Source organism: Anguilla anguilla, chromosome 4 (genome assembly GCF_013347855.1).
Source record: "Anguilla anguilla isolate fAngAng1 chromosome 4, fAngAng1.pri, whole genome shotgun sequence".
Lineage (NCBI taxonomy): Eukaryota > Metazoa > Chordata > Actinopteri > Anguilliformes > Anguillidae > Anguilla > Anguilla anguilla.
In genome coordinates, this window is record NC_049204.1 from 1,914,516 (window position 1) to 1,931,753 (window position 17,238).

A 17,238-nucleotide genomic window follows, 5' to 3' on the forward strand; every position below is an offset into this window, starting at 1 on the left:
TATTACTAACGGTGTTACTGTAAGAGCTAGATCACAAGTGGCACCAGCAGGAAAAAAGAAGGAGAAAAAACAAGGGGATTTGGGCGGACGGAGGGATGAGGTTAGCGTGTGGCCTTCTGCCATGTGGCATTTTCATCTCCTTCTCCTCTTTTTTTCTTTACGGTTTTGGCTCCGCCCCCGCCGGCCTTTAAGCACTCCGGAGTGGAGGGCCCGGCTGGCCCCCGGCCCGCTCCTCACCGCGCTCCTCACCGCGCTCCCAAAACCCGCTCCTCCCAGCTGGGAAGTTGGCGCCGGTTCGTGTGCTGGGCCGGCGCTGAGGGTTGTTGGCGTTTCCGGTGCCAGCAGCGGGCGGCCAGCGCCACCGGACGGGACCAGCGCCACCGGACCGGACCAGCACCGGGATGGGACCAGTGCCACCGGGACGGGACCAGCGCCACCGGGACGGGACCAGCGCCACCGGACCGGACCAGCACCGGGATGGGACCAGCGCCACCGGACCGGACCAGCACCGGGACGGAACCAGCGCCACCGGACCGGACCAGCACCGGGACGGAACCAGCGCCACCGGACCGGACCAGCACCGGGATGGGACCAGCGCCACCGGACCGGACCAGCACCGGGATGGGACCAGCACCGGGACGGGACCAGCGCCACCGGACCGGACCAGCACCGGGATGGGACCAGCGCCACCGGACCGGACCAGCACCGGGACGGAACCAGCACCACCGGGACGGGACCAGCACCGGGACGGGACCAGCGCCACCGGACGGGACCAGCACCACTGGACGGGACGAGACCCGCGTCCTTGGGGCTGTCGCACGGAGCGAGGCTGGCATTCATTTTTCGTTTAACCTTTCTGGGATGCGATTGTGGTTTTTTAAAAAGTCATTAAATGGATAGACAAAGTAAACTGCTGAGGATTTTTGAGGGGGGGAGGTTCTGACAGCAGAACAATGAGCTCGTATGTGGAAATTAATTAAAGGCAGCTTCCTCACTGATTTCAGGAAGTATTTTTTATTTTATTTTAAGCACCGTTTCCAAGGCAATGGAATGACCTGTCAGGTAGTGTAATCGGTGAAACAGAGGCTCTCTGGGTGTTCATGTCCAGGCTTAAAGCAGTGCTGGATGATCTCTAGTCTGCAAGCAAATTATGAGTCAAGATGGGCTGAATGGCCATCAGTTTAAGGCCTTGCAAAACAAGACTATTAACACATATTCACCAGGGTACATAACATTAATGGACATAATCTGAGCTATAATTTTTCTGAACTAGAGGTTGTGTGTTTCGGACCCACCGTAGTTATGTGTATTTGTTCCAAAAAGAATCGGTCAAAAAGAGTGTCTATTCCACATATTTTCTGCGCATATATCCAGTGAAATCATTGCGATTACCTTCCACCCATAAAAAAAATCAGAACCATTTTCACATTTGTTGTTCTTGCAGTTGGAGTTTCAGCAAGCGCTTCACAGCTGGGATACAGAGAGGTTTCTCAGCGTCTTTAATAAAAGCCCTCAGACGTGAGTTGCCGGGTGGTTTCTCTCTCCCGTTTCAGGGCAGTTCAGATTACCCAGTGGAGAGAGGAGCCGGACGCCTCCCATTCACTCTGTCTGTGTGCCGCAGCAGAAGGTCAGTGGGACTCGGTGCTGCAGATAGGATCTGAGGACTACAAAGATGTCTGTGACGCGCCACGGAACTCCGCTGCGTAACCGTGTCAACCAGGCCCTCGGCTCATTAAGAGGGAGAGTCGGACAGCCCCAGCCCATGTAGAACCTTTCCGGAATGTCGCGGAAGATTCCTGGATTCCCATTTTGGACTGGGAGACCAGGTTATGATTAGATTTGTTCCCCCCAAACAGCCTGAGAGCACTTCTGTTTCAAAACAGGTTCTGTCACAGCTCCACGCACAGCTGGCTCAGAGTGGCCCCGTGTGGCCCCGTGTGGCCCAGAGTGGCCCCGTGTGGCCCTGTGTGGCCCCAGTGTGGCCCAGTATGGCCCCAGAGGCCCCACGGCTCCCGCAAGAATGTGCTCCGTCATCTGTCCTCTGAAAGGATGTTTCTAAGCCTGCGCTGCTGCTGCTGCTGTCACAGGGGTCAGAGGTCACAGCTCCTGTGATATCAAAACTCACATTTATACAGAAAGGACCTTTTCACGTGCGTTTTTTTCCCCCGCAGATCTCAAGCTTGTGGATGCTGAGTTTTATGTAACGCTTAAAAAAATATATACTAGTTTTTGTAACTAATCCACTGGAATGGTGCCTATCCTCCAGATACTATGAGTTCATTTTGATAATAATTAAGTCTGATAAATGTAACATTTTAACATTTTCGATCAAAAATGACAAATTTACTTTGTGCTCTGCGTAAGAAGAGGCGAGAAGGGGTTTTGTGTTTATTCTTTTCTTTAAATCGGCCTCATATTTCGGTGTCCTCTACGGCAGTTGCAGATGCCCTGAGGCCAGCAGTTTTTCCGTGTGGGTATTTTATGACACACTGAAGCGTCACACAGGTACCGAGAGGCCGGGAGACGCAGCCAACGCCCGCGGGCTACGCATGACGCCACTGCCGCAGATTCCAGCCATCGTTTTATTTCATTCTTTACGCCGCAGATTGAAAGTGCCTGAATGCCTCCCTGAGGGTGAGGGTTTTTGGGGAGATGACTTTGGGAGAGGAGAGGAGAGGAGAGAGGGTCGGAGGAGTGGGAAGCAGGCCCCTGTGTGTGCGGGACGAGGCGCTCCGAACAGCTTGCGGTTCAGGCGGAGGCCAGAGGGGCTGGCGAGGAGGCGGGAGAAAGGACACGGCTCGCCCCCCCCCCGCCCCCCCGTTCATTTCGATAATGCTGGGTCACGGATGAAATTGAGTCTCGCGCAAGGTTTGGATTGAAGTTTTAATTCTGGCTTCCGCCCTACAGGGCATCTGCTCTGCACCCCCCACCCTCACCCCCCCCCCCCCCACCCCCCTCAACCAATCAGTTAAGAGAAAAAAAAATAGCATGGCACGGTTTGGTTGGTCTGTCGAGATTGAAAGGCATGAGTTTGTAGAAAGCCAGGGAGCTTTTTTTTTTTTTTTTACACCTGCCGTGGAAAACCAATTCTTTTCACTGTGGGCCAGACCTGAGATCACCATTATAGCCCTGACATTGATTCTGGTTTGTTGGGAGCCCTGATTTCAGTTCCGTTTTTCACTTTATTTGTAAGATTTACGTATACGTGCTAAACATGGTGCGTAGCGAGTGTTGATTCTGCACTGTATCCGGAGTGAGCAGAGTTAGAGTTCAGAGTTCTGCTGAATGCTGTGACTCCTGGACTAGAGCTGTAAGCTGGGGACTGTGCTGCGTAACGCATAGATTTTAACAGCCAATCCTGGGGAGGGGCAGATGTTTTATTCATTTTAACAGCCAATCCTGGCTGATGTTTTATTCAGCGTGTCGTACCCGAGGCCTTACATTGAGACGGGTGAGCGGGCGCGGCGTCCGCCAGAGACGCCAAAGCCACTGTGGAACTGGCTTTTGGGGCAGCAGTGTAGGATTATGGGTTAGCAAATTGGCCTTGTAACCTGAAGGTCACAGGTTCGATTCCCCGGTAGGACGCTGCCATTGTACCCTTGAGCAAAGGTACTTAACCTGTGCTTCTTCAGTGTATATCCAGCTGTATAAATGTTAATGTTCGTGCTTTGTTTGTCGGAGCAGTGCTGCCCCGGTCAGGGACGAGGAGGACGGGGAGGACGGGGAGGGCGGGGAGGGCGGGGAGGGCGGATCGGGGAGGACGAGGAGCGGGTTTGTGACTGCGCGTGACCCCCCCGGGCCGCGGCGGACGGGGGCACGGCGGGCTGAATGCGCCGGGGTCAGCGCCCAGTGACACATGACCCGCCGCGGTTAATTCCCGCCGGACAAAGGCTCCGGCCCCGCGGAGGCCTCATCCTGTTACACACCTCCGCGCCAAATTAATCGTTTGTTTTCACGGCCCGCGCTCGCCTGACCCCGCGGTCAACCCGCTAAATAATAATAACAACAGCGCTCGCCGTTAACAAACAAACATCTTAACAGTATATTTACAGCAGAAAATAGTCCCAGAAACTTAGCAACTTTACAGAAAAGTTTTTTTTTTATTGGGAACAAGACCAATTTATATGAATATACTAAAATATATATTTAAATAAAAGATATCGTAAAGATATTGCCTTCACAATATATGGGAATGGAAAATACTCATTATTAACACTTTTAGATATTGAAAAAATATATATTTTTTAAAATACAGTGCTGTGACATATATCATTTTTAAAAGTTCACATATTTGCTAAATATTTCAGTATATAGCATTTCCTTGAAAGTGTGGGCAGTAAGTTAAATTTCATTATGTTAAAAAAAACCCACCAAATTTATGGAAGTCGCCCTCCCTCCGTTTCCTTCCAGACCACCGTTGATTGGCTGATGTAGAGAAGGGCCTTTTGAACATCCAACATGGCTGCCAGTGTGTAAAAAAAAGAAGAAGAAGATCCACAGCTTCACAGCGGAAATCACAGCGGAACCATGAAACAAATGAAAGAAGGAGGACGTGTGTGAGAGGGACACCTGCGTTACCTGCGGTACCTGCGGATGAGAAAGCAGACCCCGGAGGCGGAGGCGGGAGGGAGGAACAGAGGAAGGTGACGGGGACGCAGCTTCGTCGCCTCAGGCGGCTGTGGTGATAGCACGCGAGCGCTGCGCGGTGACGAGGCCTGGCTGAGAGCGGGGCGGCGGTGACGAGGCCTGGCTGAGAGCGGGGCGGCCCTGGAGCGCGGAGAGCAGAGATAAATCAGGGCTATCCAGCGCAATCATGTACGCGGTATATAATCAGCTCAGGTTATCAGTGTGAGCGCCACTGCTCTACAGAACCCCCTACTGCCGCTCTCATACACCCTCTCTCACACGCATATATATCATACACACACACACTCACACAAATACACTCTCTCTCACACACATATATATCACACACGCACACACTCACACAAATACACTCTCTCTCACACACATATATATATATCACACACACACTCACACACACACATATATCACACACGCACACACTCTCATACACCCTCTCTCACACACATAAATATCATACACACACACACTCATACACACATATATATATATATATCACACACACACACACACTCTCACACATACACTCTCTCTCACACACATATATATCATACACACACACACTCACACACACATATATATATCACACACACACACACTCACACACATACACTCTCTCTCACACACATATATATTTATCACACACGCACACACTCTCATACACTCTCTCTCACACATATATATATATCACACTCTCATACACTCTCTCTCACACGCATATATATCATACACACACACACTCATACACACATATATATATATATCACACACACACACACTCACACACATACACTCTCTCTCACACACATATATATATCACACACGCACACACTCTCATACACTCTCTCTCACACACACATATATATATCACACATGCACACACTCTCATACATACACTCTCTCTCACACACATATATATATCACACACTCACACACATACACACACTCACATACATAAACACACACACACACATACATACACACACACAGACGCGTACACGCACATTACATTTCCAAACACACTCTTAAAGTACACACTTGCTCCAGTTGTCCCACTGTATGTTGATGCCACAGGTTGTGTTGGGACGCTCTGAGCTGTGATTGGTTCTTTTCCAGTCAGTGTCAGGTCCAGCTGAGGTGTGATTGGTTCTTCTGAAGCCCTTGGACCTACAGACCTGTAAAACAGCAGGTGAGCAGTCAGTGTATATCTTCAGTGAACATACCTGCATGTGCTGTTCACACCATGTGTGTGTTTGCGAATCATTCTAAACATGTTAACCATATAAGTATAATTAAAAAGTTCAAGGCAAAATCAATGTTTTTATCTTGTGTCTTTTCTGTCTGTATGTCAGTGCTATTATTGCCGCCATATTTATTAAGTTGGAAATTCGTTGTCGCTTTGTTGCTCAATGAGACCGGAAACCCAGGAAAAGCGATTGGCTGACCAATCCAATAATACTGAATATTGTCCGCTAAGAAGAACCATTTACTTTCCGTTTATATTTCTCCCACAGGAAACATTTAATAGATGTTATATTACAGATATATGCTATGGGTTTAATATTTTGTTCAGAGAACAGAGCCAGGTGCTCTTTAAAGAAACTCTCAGTGTCCTGAACAAGTAATTAAACCTGTCTACCTACAAGACAATGTGAAAACGCTTTCATCGCTTAATGGGTCAGATCACTGAAGCTGAGTATGGTGTAGAGAAAAGCGGCAAATCCTCCCGGAATAGCAAAGTAGGCAAGAATTAATCTCACGTCTGTAAGCCCCTACACCAAGAAAAAAAAATCATATTTGCCTCTGCCAGACGTTTTGGCGGGCGTCGCGCTTTCGCGTCTGCAGAAGAACAACAACAGCCGTGCAGCGAGCGTGCTGTTGACATGGCGATGTCAACGAGCGGCGGCTCGAGCTGGCTGGCAGACGGCACATCCGAACACAATACGCGGCGGCCACCGAGGGACCGGCTCAACTGGCCGGGGAGAGGGAGGCGAACAGGTCCGGCCCCACAGGTGTGTCTGTGCAGCGCGTGTGCGCACGCGCGTGCGTCTTTGCGCAAATGCCATTTCCCAAGACAAAACAGCGTGATTGGGAGTTTTAAGCAGCTTTTCGCGGCGATGAGAGTCGCTATCTCCGCTCGCCAGAAGAGTTATCTTAACGTTTAAAGGAAGTCACAGCGGGGACCGCAAACACCAGCGCGAGCCATATCATCACCGCAAAGGCAGACAGTTACTGATTTACAGGCGCACCGCACGGCCGTTCACGCGGGGGGGGGACCCCCGCTAAAACCTTCTCCCGCAGACGGGACCAACTACGACGTCCAGTTTGTTGTAGAAACCCGTCGTATGATGGCAGCCTAATTCACTTGTGACATGAATTTTAATCGTTTTGCGAAACAGCACACGGGGCTCGTATTTACATAAAATATAAAGGCGCATACTTTGAACTAATAATTGTTTGCTTACGTGAAAATGTAAAAAAATAAATAAATAAAAAAAAGTAATCGTAAATAACCGAGGAAGAAAAACTGAAGAATTTATACAGGCAACAACACTGCTAGTACCTGGTAAAACTGGGGCGGCTTAAGCAAACCCTCTGGAGTCTGTTTAGAAAATTAAGAATCCCCATTTTTTCATAATTGTCCGTTTTATCATTTTATTACAGTGAGCTTACTCTGATGGGCTCTCATTATAATTTATAAAATACAATTAAGCGTAACTTATTTCAGGCCCCTTTCCGGTTAACTGGAAGTGTCTGCTCCAGTATGTTTAAATAGCATTAAATAATTAAAAAAACACAAGAAGGGGAAGCAGAACATCTAACTGAAGGACAAGACTGTCTGTGGATTTATTTTTTTCCCCACAATAAATATTCTAGAGGTTTCTATCAAGCGAGAGCTTAAAGAAGTGGGGGAATAGTGTCTAACTGATACAGAAACTAATTTAGGACGGCTTGTCCGACGAGATATGCCTTCCGCGGAGATTGAATGTTTGGGCATGGCAGTACCTTCTGTGGAAAAAAAAAACCCCCCCACTAATGAACTTGATCTCTTAGCCATTTGAACTAATTGCAGAGTTGAGATTACGGCGTATTCAGCCTGTAGAAGGGGCCGTTAATTTAAATGGCGCTATATGCCGCATAAATGCCATCATAAGCATGGATGGTAATCAGGGATGGGGCTGCGGGCTGTGGGCTGGGCTGGGACACAAACCCCACAGTCTGAATGACACAAACCCTGCAGTCTGAATGACACAAACCCCACAGTCTGAATGGCACAAACCCCGCAGTCTGAATGACACAAACCCCACAGTCTGAATGGCACAAACCCCGCAGTCTGAATGACACAAACCCTGCAGTCTGAATGGCACAAACCCCGCAGTCTGAATGACACAAACCCTGCAGTCTGAATGGCACAAACCCCGCAGTCTGAATGGCACAAACCCCACAGTCTGAATGGCACAAACCCCACAGTCTGAATGACACAAACCCCACAGTCTGAATGACACAAACCCCACAGTCTGAATGACACAAACCCTGCAGTCTGAATGACACAAACCCCACAGTCTGAATGACACAAACCCTGCAGTCTGAATGACACCAACCCTGTGGTCTGAATGAGCTCCTCTGCCAACCAACTGCCCTCTGACCCAAACAGCACAGATTCTGATGCGCAGAGTTGTACAGGTGAGGGTTCTGATGTGTAGAGTTGTAGAGGTGAGGGGTTTGATGTGTAGAGTCATACAGGTGAGGGGTCTGATGTGTAGAGTCGTACAGGTGAGGGTTCTGATGTGTAGAGTTGTAGAGGTGAGGGTTCTGATGTGTAGAGTTGTACAGGTGAGGCGTTTGATGTGTAGAGTCGTAGAGGTGAGGGGTTTGATGTGTAGAGTCGTAGAGGTGAGGGGTTTGATGTGTAGAGTCATACAGGTGAGGGGTCTGATGTGTAGAGTCGTACAGGTGAGGGGGTTGATGTGTAGAGTAGTACAGCTGAGGGTTCTGATGTGTAGAGTAGTACAGCTGAGGGTTCTGATGTGTAGAGTTGTACAGGTGAGGGTTTTGATGTGTAGAGTTGTACAGGTGAGGGGTTTGATGTGTAGAGTCATACAGGTGAGGGGTTTGATGTGTAGAGTCATACAGGTGAGGGGTTTGATGTGTAGAGTAGTACAGGTGAGGGGTCTGATAGCTCCACAGTGGACCAGGATGGTGCTGAGGTACAGGTAAGTGTGGCTTACTGAGCTACGCTTCATTTTTAGGGGCACAGATGGGTGCAAAGTTGCAAACTACAGACTCTTTCGCTATCACACACACACACATGCACGCACACACTCACACGCACACACACACCCCCTTTCTCTTTCTCACACACATACCCCATCTCTTGCTCTTATTCTCTCTGTCTTGCACACCCCCTCTCTCACACACAAACATTCTCTTTCTCTCTCTCTCTCTCTCTCTTTCATACACACTACACACTCACACACATGCATACACACAGATACCCCCACTCTCCCTCTCTCTCTCTCTCTCTCTCTCTCACTCTCTCCCCCCCCCCCCCCCCCCCTCCCCTTGTTAAGAGTATGGAGCCAGTGCCCTGGGGCTCCAGTTACCATAGTGAGTGGTGCTGTGGGTTGTGTTTGGGCTCATTGTTCTCTGCTAATCAGCCGTGTCGAATGGGTGCCTCTGGCCCATTACGTAGCCTCACTTTGAGGTGACCATGGGAAGTTCCTGCTGACGGGTCCTCGCTGATAATTACCTGCTCAGACACCTTGTAAATACCTCCGTCCTGCCCTCTCTGCCAATCAGAGAGCTTCTCCTGGACGACAGACGTCTCTCTCTCTCGCTCTCGCTCTCTCTCTTTGCCAGCTCATGAGCCCAGGTGATCCTTTCCTTTGTGGCAGAACCCCGCTGCCATTGGCTCTCCAGCAGAACCCCGCTGCCATTGGCTCTCCAGCAGAACCCCGCTGCCATTGGCTCTCCAGCAGAACCCCGCTGCCATTGGCTCTCCTTGAGGAGCAATCGCGCGTTAGGCCACAGGTAAAAAAAAAAACATTGAACACTAAAACGTCTCACCCGCCCTTCACACCTCCCAGTCCCTCCATTTACACCCTTTTATCATTTCATGACTTCATAAACACGAACTGTGTTTCACATGTACAGTTTCAACCTGCCCCACCCCTCCCCCACCCCCCAAATAAACCTGGAGAAACTTCAGTGACTGTTGAACCGGGACAGCAAGGAACCTCCACTCACTCCCACGGCAAGGCTGTGGAATTCTGGGAAAACAGTCCGGTGGCGTTGGCGTACGAGTGGAAGAGCGAGTCCGTTGAGAGGGCAGTGTTTGATTTAGCGTGCTTGAGGGTCGTGGGGTCGGGCGCTGGGGGGGTCGGGCGCTGGGGAGGGGGGGGCCCAGCGTGATAGTAATTAGAGTCGACTCACCCATCGCGAGGTATAATCCCCAAGGTAGAGTGCACTCGTACAGGTGTCCTGAAAATCCAATTATCAAAACCACGACTGGAGAAAACTACGAGGAAAAAGAGAAGAGAGAGGGGGAAAAAAAACATCACTACGAATGTCAAACGCAGCACACATCAAACATCAGCTCTTCATCTGCAGACTCATGGGAAAATCCACACCCAGGGCATTTATATCCGCGGTCTTGAGCTCATGGCACATTGCTGTGGCCCAGTAACAGTTTAGGAAGTTTATGTGGACCACGTTGTTGTTGTTGCTTTTTGTACTTTTATTGAATTTCTTTTTTGTTTTTGTTTTTGTTTTGTTTTGTTTTTTTTACTTCTTTGTAATCTGTTGTTTGTGAGCGAACCTGCTCTGTTCTGGGGGCGAAACCCACGCATGTAAAGAGGAAAACAGAGAGAAAATCTCTTTTTTGTGGGAGCGGAGAGAAACAGTCGGATCTGTCGATGCGTCAATCGACTCCGAACGCGGGCCTCGGGGTTCCTGGCGGTAAACAGGCCGCTCGGCTTAGCGGGCCGGCGTTCCCTTCCCCAAACTTAATCAGCTCATTCCACCGTTTAATATCCTCCAAAATACTGTTTATCTAAAATAAATAAGGCTTAGCCCGTGCATTATTGCGCAGATTAATGGCTTTTATGGAGAGAGAGAGAGAGAGAGAGAAAGAGAGAGAGAGAGAAGTGCTTAAGTGAGAAGCAGCAGGGCTGGGAGGCTGGAGAAGAACGGGAGGAACGGAAAGAATGGAAGAATGAAAGAATGGGAGATGAAACGTGCGCGCTCTCGCGGGAGGGTGAGTGACCGGTGCGGGGGGGGGGGGGGGGGGGGGGGGGGGGGGGGGGGGACAGACGGACGTACAAAAGCTTCGGAAAACGTCTGCGCGGAGAGGAAGCGGTCTTCCTGCGGGCCCTTGGCGTAACAACAACAATAGCGGCAGGGGGAGATTTGCGAGGCTGTAATGCGTTTTCTTTCCACTCTCCTCCTTCTCCTTCTTTCCCTTCGTTTGGGGCTGGGAGGGGCGGAGGGGCGGAGAGTGGAGTGTTTCCCTCTCTGCGGGGTCCCAGAACCCCCCCCCCCCCCCCCCCACCGCCTCTGCACCCCCCTCCCCCCCTCCTCCTGGTGACAAAGGGCCCCCCCATCCACAGCTCAGGTCACTCCCCCACCCTCGCTGGCCCCTGGGGACCCCCTAATGGGGGGGGAAGGGGGGGGGGGAGGAAAGTGGTGTATGGGGATGGGGGGGGGCAGCGGGGGCGGGGGGTGTTCTTTGTGTCACACACTCGCGCACATGAATCTCTGTCCCACCCCAGCTTAGTCTGGCTCGGCTCAGCACGGCTCGGCTCAGCTCAGCTCGGCCTTGTTAAGCTGGTGGCGAGAAAACAAAAAAAAAAAAAACTTTTATAAATCTTGCTTCTGTCTGCATTTGCGGTTTGTTGGAGGGTGGGCCATGAGGGGGTGGGAAGCAATAAACCCACGTTGTCTTTCAGAAACATTGCAGGGATTCTTTTTTTTTTTTTTAATGTGAAATGGGGGGTAGCTGTGGTGCTTGTTAGTCGATACGACTCTCAGGCGAGATCCTTTCATAGCACACCATGACCGTGTTCTGCGTTTCACACAATACCCCATTATTTCCCAGCATTGCGTTCACGCGGAGTGTGGAAGTGTTGCTTATCGGGATTCGTTCTGAGCACCACTAAATAAACCTGCTGTTGAATTACATCTCTTATGTTTATATGCTAAGATATTGTTGAGAATCACACCCAATCCGTTGCAATCACTGGGAAACTAGGCAGGGGGGAAGCCAAAAGTTTTTTCTGTTTTTTTTCTAATTAAAGAATTGTGACAGCTATGGACAGAAAGCATGCACTACTCTTTAATTAAACTATGTCATGCATTGAAAAAAGCAACAAATATCCTTTTGAGGAGTTTATCAAGTTTAAAAATCGAAAAATTTACCTAAAAGTCCAACTCCCAACTAAATCTCCCAAACTGAAATTTTAATGTTGACACTTAACTTCTGTCCGGATAAATGAGCATTATTCAATTAAAATGATAAATTGGGATTTTCCATATAAACAACAAAACATTTTAATATTTGAACGTTCAAACGGAATAGCAGATAATGGACACGGTTGTGCTATTAAAACACGCACACTTGCGTCACCAGGAGCGTATTCCTTTCCGTTCCATTCAAATGCTTTCATTAATTTTAGATTGGGTCTAAATTGACTCTCACTCTTTGTAACTAAGGTTTTAAAATTAGATTAATTTATATTCAAATTGTGAGTCGTCCTTAAATCATCACAGTAATAAAAGATTCATTATTTCCATTTAAGATGCTGTGATATTCTAAAGTACCACTCATCTTCATTTTGCACCAAAGACCAGCTTAACCCTTCAAAAAATACAGAAACACTCTCAGCATTTTGATATGAAGCTTCAGTACTGTGACTTTCAAACAGTTTGGCCAAATTGGTCCTGCACTTAAGGGACAGTTAATGATTTCACTGAAAATAATATAATTTTTCCTGAATTTTAACAGTGAGAAAAAGAGGGGGGGAGAGAGAGAGAGAGAGAGAGAGAGAGAGAGAGAGAGAGAGAGAGAGAGAGAGAAGAGAGAGAGAGAGAGAGAGAGAGAGAGAGAGAGAGAGAGAGAGAGAGAGAGAGAGAGAGAGAGAGAGAGAGAGAGAAACCGCAAGACAAAAGACACACAGCCAAACAGGAAATACATCAAATTCCGCGGGGAGTGAGCGCCGCTCCCGTCACGTCGGTGGGCCTGTCAATCAATCGCAGCAGCACAATACTTTGTTAAAGCGCATACGTCACTGTGGGCATCGCGTGATCTCCGGAAATTCAAATTCCGCAGCAGTTAAAATGTTTCCCCGCTGTGTTTGTATTTTTTCAACAGTCGGTGGTTTGTACACGCTGCTCCTCTTAAAGTTGTAGTTGTATTAAAGTTTCTTTCCCTACAGACTCCAAAGTTATAAAACTGAGGGGGAAATGATGCAGGTGCGTGCCGTAAGTTGCCCAAAACAATTATAAGTAGTTTGCCATTCGTTGTTTATACGCATAGTCTAGTAGTGTTCACTAAGCCATTAGTAGCTTACGTTAGCTAGACAGCTGGAATAAAAACATTCATTTTATCGAGCCGAGTACAATATTCGCTAGTCTAATGTAATAGACTGCGCCAGCGAAGCCACGTTGTTAGCTAACATGGCTACAAACACAATTGAAAGTATTAATGTAGTCTTCGTTGTACGCTAATCCATAAAAAGTGAATGCATACAGTACGACCTAACATTGTGTTTGTACTATTGTGACTGTATGCGCCAATGGCCTTTCCTTGACTCTTCATTTCAGCATCATGATTGTAGGGAACTGCTGCTCTGTATGAAACATCAGAAGTAGAGGAGGCGGAGGAGATGACCGTTAGAAGACGTGTCGAAAGGGGGAGACTGGTTTTAAAATGATGCTCTACGGACGCCCGAATGAGCTCGTTTTCAGATCGAGCTCCATCGCTGCTAACCAGATGCACCTGCGGGAAAACAGGTACCAAACCAGCGCACCTATTTATTTATTTATTTATTTACAACCAAGAGATCTCTGGAGATTCATCATCTATTTTGGAAGACACCTAGCAAAAAAATGACATGATGCTATCAATCAACAATTGAAATATATTTAAAAAATCTATGAAACATCTGTGTAAAATCTATGCTAATATGTATAGATAATTTTAAAAGTCCCAGACATGTATTTATGGTTTTGAATTCCCACTGGTGCACCACATTCACTGGCTTGCTTTGGTTTTGCACTGTGTTCTGTGGGCATGGAGAACTAGGAATTTCCCTGTATCCCTTGTCCTCGACTCCTCCCTGAATCTACTTCCATCATTTTGTGCCGTAGGTGAGAAGTAAATGAAGGTAGTATTCCCTACTAGGGAACGAGGAAACGAGGAGCAGAGTAGAGTAGCGTTGTGTGTCGTGTGCAGCTGGTTGTTGCTATGTACGTTACTATGCTGATGACGCTGAACTTTCATGGCTTATGGCGTATCCTCGCACTGTTCCGTCATCTGTGAGCTTTGCGTACGTCCACAAAACAGGCCCTTGAAATTTACAGTGTCCTGTCCTTAAGAGTGTGGACAATTGGGGGGGGGGGTTAAAGGTCACGGTTTACAGAGCCATATATAAAGGGCCCCATGATGCTTTGCACCTGGCTGTTAAATGGAGTGGTGTGAGGAAATACATGAACATGGGGGGGGGGGGCGTTTGAGGAGCAACAACCGTAACCATGACAACAAAATTACTCTCCTGTGATGTGCGAGGTGAGGGTGAGTTGTTAATTTTTGTTAGATGTCAAATTATGAGCTATGCGTATATGCTTTTTAATCACTGGTGGTATTTAAAGAACCGTTCTCTCTCGCAAATTAATTGACGTAGTCCTTGCCACGCTTTGGGGAAAGAAGAAAAAAAAAAAGTTTCTTGCGGTTTGAGAGCTGGTGAGCTACTTCAGGAAATTCCCCAGCCGGGAGGGACACACCGGTAACAAGGTTTTGGCCGGCTTACAATCGTCTCGCAGAGAGATGACTGTTCCCTAAATCTCCGGGCGCGATGATTGTACCTGTGAATATTTCTGAACAGCCACGGGGAAACGAACACTTCAAAGGGTGGCGCGTCACGCGCGGTTGATGAACGAAGTCGACATTTTCCACATGCTTTCGTTGTGCCGGCCGTTCCTAGGCGATTTGCATTGGGGGACATCCAAAGGTCACGTAAAGGTCACCCTGCCTCCGTCAGACTGGCCAAACAGATCGGTTTTTTACGGCCGCCTTTGTCCTTGAACATACCTTCGGAGTCGCGCGGTGAAAGGAGTCGCTTCGTTCGGCCGGGACGAGTGAGTCACCGCACGCCAGCGACCCCTGCTGGTCGGCCAGGCTCCCGCGAGACCACCTGGTTGATCTGCACATGGACGCGTCCTCCTCTGACTCACGTCTGTGCGTGTGAGCCGACCTGCGGACTGGCGTGATGGGAATTGGCGGCCAGCGGTGCGTGCGTTTGACCTGTGCTGTCCTTAATCGACAGCGGCGGTTACGATGAGCATTGCTGTGTGAGCTTGATTGGGCGTTCCAAGCTGGAGAAAAGAGGAAAAAAAACATTTAGAAAAAAACATGGTTGGGCCTCATCCTCTAAGCTCAGCAAAAAAGTTTGGCTTCACAGCCATCTCTGTCCTCAGACCTACCTTTGGCTTGTGTGACCTCCTTTTCCCTCTTCAACGCTGTCAGCACGTCCTTCTGTGCTCAAGCATCCACAGTGCAGGCCTCCCGTATCTCCTGAAAGCAGGGGGAGTTTCACATTTTAAACAGCGATTCACTGGACTGCACAGACCGCTCTCTAAATCAGAGACGACCGTGGAACCAAAGCTAGTTAGCCTGCGAGCATTCACTGCAAGGATAGAGCATATTTGGCAGAGTTATCCTGAGAATCTCCACCTAGCTTTATGGCCTATACGTAGTCTAACTGTACTGTGTTGACAACAATAGTCCTGTTGATACTGGGTGGGCCTCTTCTGTATGAGTGTACATACTGACTTCATTTACAAAGACGTGATTTTTTTTCCCCCCCTTCTCTGTGCGTTGGATTTCACCCCGGCCTTAAATAGAAAGGAGACTGTAAATGACCCTCGGGAGGTCAATATATCTTCTCCTCCACAGTCGGTCTCTTAGTGCATTCTTTCCCGCCACCAGGGTTTCCTGACCTTTGACCTACCTGCCCCCAGTGTGTACCTGCTTTTGTGTCATTTGAGCCACACAGAATCTGTCACCAGCCCACAGCACCGGCGTAAGAATATGAAATTATTCGCAGTGTGAAATTACACGCGAGTTGGATTAATCTGAACAGGGCTGCTCAAACTGCCGTTCTGTCGGCTTTCATTTCAACCCTAATTTGGCACACCTGATTCTGCTAATTAGCAGCTCAGTGAGATCTCGAGCTGTTGAGTGAGGTGTGCTTTGTTACGGTTGGATTGAAAACCTACAGGACGGTAGATCTCCAGGAACAGGGTTGGTTGCACTGGAACAGAGCCTTAACAGATACCAGGCTATGGGGCCCATCCACACACTGGAACAGAGCCTTAACAGAAACCAGGCTATGGGGCCCATCCACACACTGGAATAGTGCCTTAACAGATACCAGGCTATGGGGCCCATCCACACACTGTAACAGTGCCTTAGCAAGATACCAGACCATGGGGCCCATCCACACACTGGAACTGGACATTAACAGATATCAGACCATGGGGCCCATCCACACACTGTAACAGTGCCTTAGCAAGATACCAGACCATGGGGCCCATCCACACACTGGAACTGAACATTAACAGATACCAGACCGTGGGGCCCATCCACACACTGGAACAGAGCCTTAACAGATACCAGACCGTGGGGCCCATCCACGCACTGGAACTGAGCCTTAACAGATACCAGACCATGGGGCCCATCCACACACTGGAACTGAGCCTTAACAGATACCAGATCACAGGACCTTAACAGGATGAGCCAGCCAGTGTTTCTAGCTTATCCGCTCTACTAATGGTGACTCCTTCAGCGTCAAGCGATTAAAATGAAAACGTAAAACTGGGCGAGAGGAGAGCTATTCCTTTGGCAGGTAAACAGACCCTCAACCTACTTGTGGGTTTGTCAATACAGGCGCCCCCCCCCCCCCCCCCGCAGTATGACATGCAGTCAAAGGGAAACTGTTATTGGCCTCCAGCCTCGAAAACAAACCTCTGCTGGAATGCGAGGGGCAGGACTGTGTAATCACAGAGAGTTTCTCTGAGTCCGGCCGGTCGGCCGGTCGCGTTGGACAGTTTCTCGGGCAGAGAAAGGGACGCCTTGTTCGGGGTCCGCGCGCTGCAGCTGGCTGCCGGGCGCTTCGGTGGCGGCGGTGACGATGAATAGACGGCGCTGTTTGGGCGGCTCGTCGCCGTCGCCGGGCTCCTCTCCCGGCCCACCGCAGATCTGAGCGGCCTTCCGCACCGCCCCGCCACCATAACTCTTCCCCGGTCCCGCGGCATAAAGGGGGGTTTTGTTGGGGGGGGGGGGGTACCCTACAAAGCCATGCCCCTGGGGGGGCCCTC

General features: G+C 49.1%; 1 protein-coding gene and 1 long non-coding RNA gene across 14 annotated transcripts in view; one reads left to right on the plus strand and one right to left on the minus strand.

Moving 5' to 3' along the window:
* Positions 1-4,080: 4,080 nt before the first annotated feature.
* Positions 4,081-17,238, minus strand: part of LOC118225070 — a 149,531-nt gene continuing 136,373 nt past the window's right edge. For 11 of the 13 annotated variants that reach the window (XR_004764751.1, XR_004764750.1, XR_004764758.1 and 8 more), the window contains 6 exons: positions 15,343-15,433; positions 14,951-15,234; positions 10,078-10,162; positions 5,683-5,819; positions 4,579-4,767; positions 4,081-4,462 (listed from right to left, as the gene is read on the minus strand). Coding sequence is in view for 2 of the 13 variants with exons in the window: in XM_035413088.1 (XP_035268979.1) it covers positions 4,377-4,462; positions 4,579-4,767; positions 5,683-5,819; positions 9,395-9,609 (627 nt within the window). In the remaining 11 variants the exon portion in view is untranslated. Of the gene's footprint in view, positions 4,463-4,578; positions 4,768-5,682; positions 5,820-9,394; positions 9,707-10,077; positions 10,163-14,950; positions 15,235-15,342; positions 15,434-17,238 lie in introns of those variants that run through there. The other 2 variants (XM_035413089.1, XM_035413088.1) reach the window with 2 other exon arrangements.
* The window catches only part of LOC118225072, a 54,318-nt gene continuing 50,662 nt past the window's right edge, over positions 13,583-17,238 (plus strand). Inside the window, exon 1 of the long non-coding RNA XR_004764761.1 lies at positions 13,583-13,653. This is a non-coding gene — a long non-coding RNA (uncharacterized LOC118225072). The remainder of the gene's footprint in view (positions 13,654-17,238) is intronic.